Source organism: Notothenia rossii, assembly GCF_949606895.1.
Source record: "Notothenia rossii genome assembly, chromosome: 8".
Taxonomy (NCBI): Eukaryota; Metazoa; Chordata; class Actinopteri; order Perciformes; family Nototheniidae; genus Notothenia; species Notothenia rossii.
Window position 1 is genome coordinate 77,587,804 of NC_136906.1, and position 3,797 is coordinate 77,591,600.

Consider the following 3,797-nt stretch of genomic DNA (forward strand, 5'->3'; position numbering starts at 1 on the left):
AGGGCCTGTCAGGGCTTAGCACAGCGCGCAGACTTTGACTGAGTTTCATCTCTTAAAGACACCACCTTTGTGCTTGGTTTGATGTTAACTACGTCCTATATTGCTGTTAAGAAACTGTCTTTTGGTATTATGTATTTCAAACGTAACAGGCTGGTTTTACTCCTTGTTAGGACCACTGATCCAGCATTGGAAAAGCAGCTGTTGACTCACCTCCTCAGGCTACAGTGGAAGGCGGAGCTACAAGCACAGGGGCTGAACTGCAACAAAACTCAAAGAAACCGTGAAGCATTTTTGCTCTGCACTCTGAGAGAATCACTCCAAGGCTCAGGAGATCCTAACAACAAAGACTTTTGAAACCAGAAAAACACACGAGGACATTTAAAACCTAAAAGAGGAGTAAAAGAGGAAGGCATTGGCAAAACTTGTTTGGCAAGTTTGTTTTGTGGGTGAGACTCCTTGTTTGCAGGGATTTCCTTGTCAGATTAAAAGAGAACACTTTGCTGTGACACAGGAAAGTGTATTTCACTGTTAAAATGGTTAACGCCACTGTACTTACCACTGCACTTACCACTGTGCTTACCACTGTGTCTACCACTGTGTCTCCCTACCAAAGAATTGAGGACTGCATTGCCACAAACAAGGCTCTGTATAAATTCTATGCAGCTGTCATAATTATGATTTGCATCCTGGCATTGCCTCTGAACGCATCTGTCCTCCACCTCTTCATATTCAAGCTGAAATTCTGGAAATCCAACACCAACAACGTCTTCCTCTTCAACCTGGTGTTGGCTGACATTCTCCTGCTCTTCTGTATGCCCATAAAGGCTTACAACTTCCTCCAAGGAGAGAGGAGGAGTGATAACAACACTGTGTGCAAAGCCATGCTGTTCATGTTGTTTTTAAACCGAGGGGCCAGCATTGCCTTCCTGACGGTCACTTCCATTGATCGATATTTTAACGTGGTGCACCCAGGTCGAAAGAATCTTTTAAGAGCTCTCAAGAAATCTCCTCATATCTCTATCCTCATCTGGTTGCTTCTTCTGCCTCTCACCATCCCCACCATGCTCAAAAACTTTGATTGCTGCAACAGCCATGGGAAAAACCCAGAAGATGCTCCAGAAGATATATTGATTAAGGTAAGGTTTACTCACTAAATAAGTCATTATTGTAAATCGTCAATATACAACGCTTTTAACTAGTTAGTTTTCTATTGGTATGCTTTCGGTATCAGTCCCCAAAATTAGGTTAAACTGCATGCGATGAGTGAAACGGAGTAATTCATCCCAAACGGTTAGGATTTACTTGGTAATGTTTTGGGTGTGTTTCACTCACGTGTTTCTCACACTCAAATGTGGCAACCCTGTGCTGAGTGTGCACATTTGGATTACGACACACCAACAGATGGTTCATTTGTGCAATACACAGTTAACACAAAGTGCAGAGCAGTTCTGTGGAAACATCCTCTCAACCCAATGTAACAAAGATGATAATTGTATCAATGTGAGTACGGTGTTGAGAGACCTAATCAGGAATGCCGTATGAGGGTCCAGTTTTAGGGAGTATTATCACTCACCAGCACCACTTACTGTAGATAAAGTCTGTTTCCAGAGCTATTTTTGCACTGACACAGCACATAGTGTTGCTACAATTAAGATATGTTAAACCTGGAGTGTGTCAAACTGCACCTAATATCACAGGGACAGCTAAATACCAAATTGAGTCAGTGTCTGTCATATAGACATGATGTTTATGGACAGTTACCAAAAAAAGTATTTGAATCTGTTTTATCAATCTCAGACCAAAACCCCCAAAATGTTGCATTCAATATGATAAACAGTACATTTAGAAAAAGAAGGACATCTCAATATTTGTGAGGTTGGAAAAAGCTTCTTGAGACTTTTACCATTATTTTAACAATTCATCAAACATTTGGAGTTTATTTTTCTGGCGATCCACTTATCAATAAGCCAACTACTAATATCTGGTCTAGCGCTTTTGACTTTACTATATTTACATTTACTTGTTACTTTACAAAATAAGATTTTACATGAAATCAACATTTAGAATAGTGGTTAAACCTCTGACCGATGCTGTCCTGATCCTGACACAATTGGTAGAGACACAAGGGCCGAGTGTTAACGAGAATTTGTTGTTGTTGATATAAAAAAGACGATTAACTTGATCTTTTCTTCTGATTGAAGGATGTGGTGGACAGTTTGCGAGAGGTGGTCTTCTTCACCCAGATCCTCATCCCCTTCGTCATCCTGGTCTACTGCACCGTGCACATCGTCAACCGGCTCAGGAAAAAGACCGTGGGCGACAGGACGAAGCTGAAGCGAGCGGTGTTCCTGGTGACCTCCGTCATGGTGGTGTTCTCCCTCTGCTTCCTCCCCTGCACATTGGCCAGGATGATTCTGCTGATTGCCCGCGTCCAAGAGTGGCCTCTGCCCCAGCAGGATAAAGCTGCGGTGCTCTTCGACGGCCTCATGGTGCTCTCCTACATGGACTGTCTTCTGGATCCGCTGGTCTACTGCTTCTGCAGCACCAAGTTCAAAGGGCTTTACTGCTCTACTTACTTCCCGTTCTTAGTGAAGGACGGTCAAGTGCCGATAGAAAGCTCATCGGCGGGACACACACTCCCACATGCACGCAATACTGTCATTTGAAAACCATTTCACACCAGGCTGTTTCTCTGTGTCAAGCAGCCTAAACAGATTACTACCTGAGACTGACAGTGTGCCACACCCCCCCCCCCCCCCCCCCCCAAAAAAAAGTGCTTACTTTGAAAGGGGACTCTGAAGGCAAGTGAAGACAGTTGTTATTTAACTTTCTATAGATGCTTGAATAGCAGTATATACATATGTAAATAGAAAGATCTTGTTCTACCAGAGTGTGTGTTTTTATTAGCACTGTAGATGTACTATAGATTCAATAGAATATTAATGTTGGTGGATTTTATTTTTGTGAAACATGAGGTTCTTTTTAAGGGGAATGCCCGTCTGCCAAAAATATGCACATCTGTTTTCCAGTTTCTACTTTTGACTTAAAAAAATCCTTTCAAATGCTCTCAGAACAATGTGATCTTTCAAATCATATTAACCTCAGACGACTTGTAACTTAGCTTCCACTGTGTTGCAACCTCTAGTGATTGAAGCCATCAATTAAAGCACAGAAAATATAAACATGTCTTGGGACAAACATTGTCTATGAAGCTGCAAATGGTAAGAAATGTCCAAACTAAGGAAATGTAAGAGGGGGAATGAAGTGTATGTAACTGAAGCATATAGCCATTGAGGTCATTCCCCTATTACATAAGACTTAAACCTGAAGGCCCATACAGGAAGCTGATCTTAATGTTGATTTATGATGGAATATCACTTTATATGCTGTATGTAGAGAGAGAGAGAGGGGTTTATATGTTACTGTACATATTTTCTAATAATAAAAAGAAACGTAACTGTCCCTCATTATGTTCACTATTTACTGCATATGTGAAGATCAAGTTTGGTTTCCGAAAAAATAACATTCCCATACAACTACATATGGGAATACAGCTGCAAAACCGATTTTATGTTGGATAAGTTTATTTGTTGATGTTTCACAAATCCATTTCTAAAGAAATCTGTAGCAGTCTGCGTAAGGCAGGGGTCAACAAACACAGGAGACATGTATTTGTTTGAAATGTGAAACCACAAGTCTACGTTGATTCATTTGAAATGACAAAAAACACCCTTATTTAAGCCAAACCAGAACTGAACATGACCAAATAGTAGCTTTTGTTCAATTTGTATCGTTTT

General features: G+C 41.0%; 1 protein-coding gene across 1 annotated transcript; it reads left to right on the forward strand.

The window, feature by feature from the left end:
* On the forward strand, nucleotides 1-3,462 carry gpr31 (G protein-coupled receptor 31). Its single transcript, XM_079645072.1, has 2 exons — nucleotides 1-1,136; nucleotides 2,202-3,462. The coding sequence occupies exons 1-2, from the start codon at nucleotides 534-536 to the stop codon at nucleotides 2,664-2,666; spliced, it is 1,068 nt and encodes a 355-aa protein (XP_079501198.1). The 5' UTR covers nucleotides 1-533; the 3' UTR covers nucleotides 2,667-3,462.
* The last annotated feature ends 335 nt before the right edge of the window (nucleotides 3,463-3,797 follow it).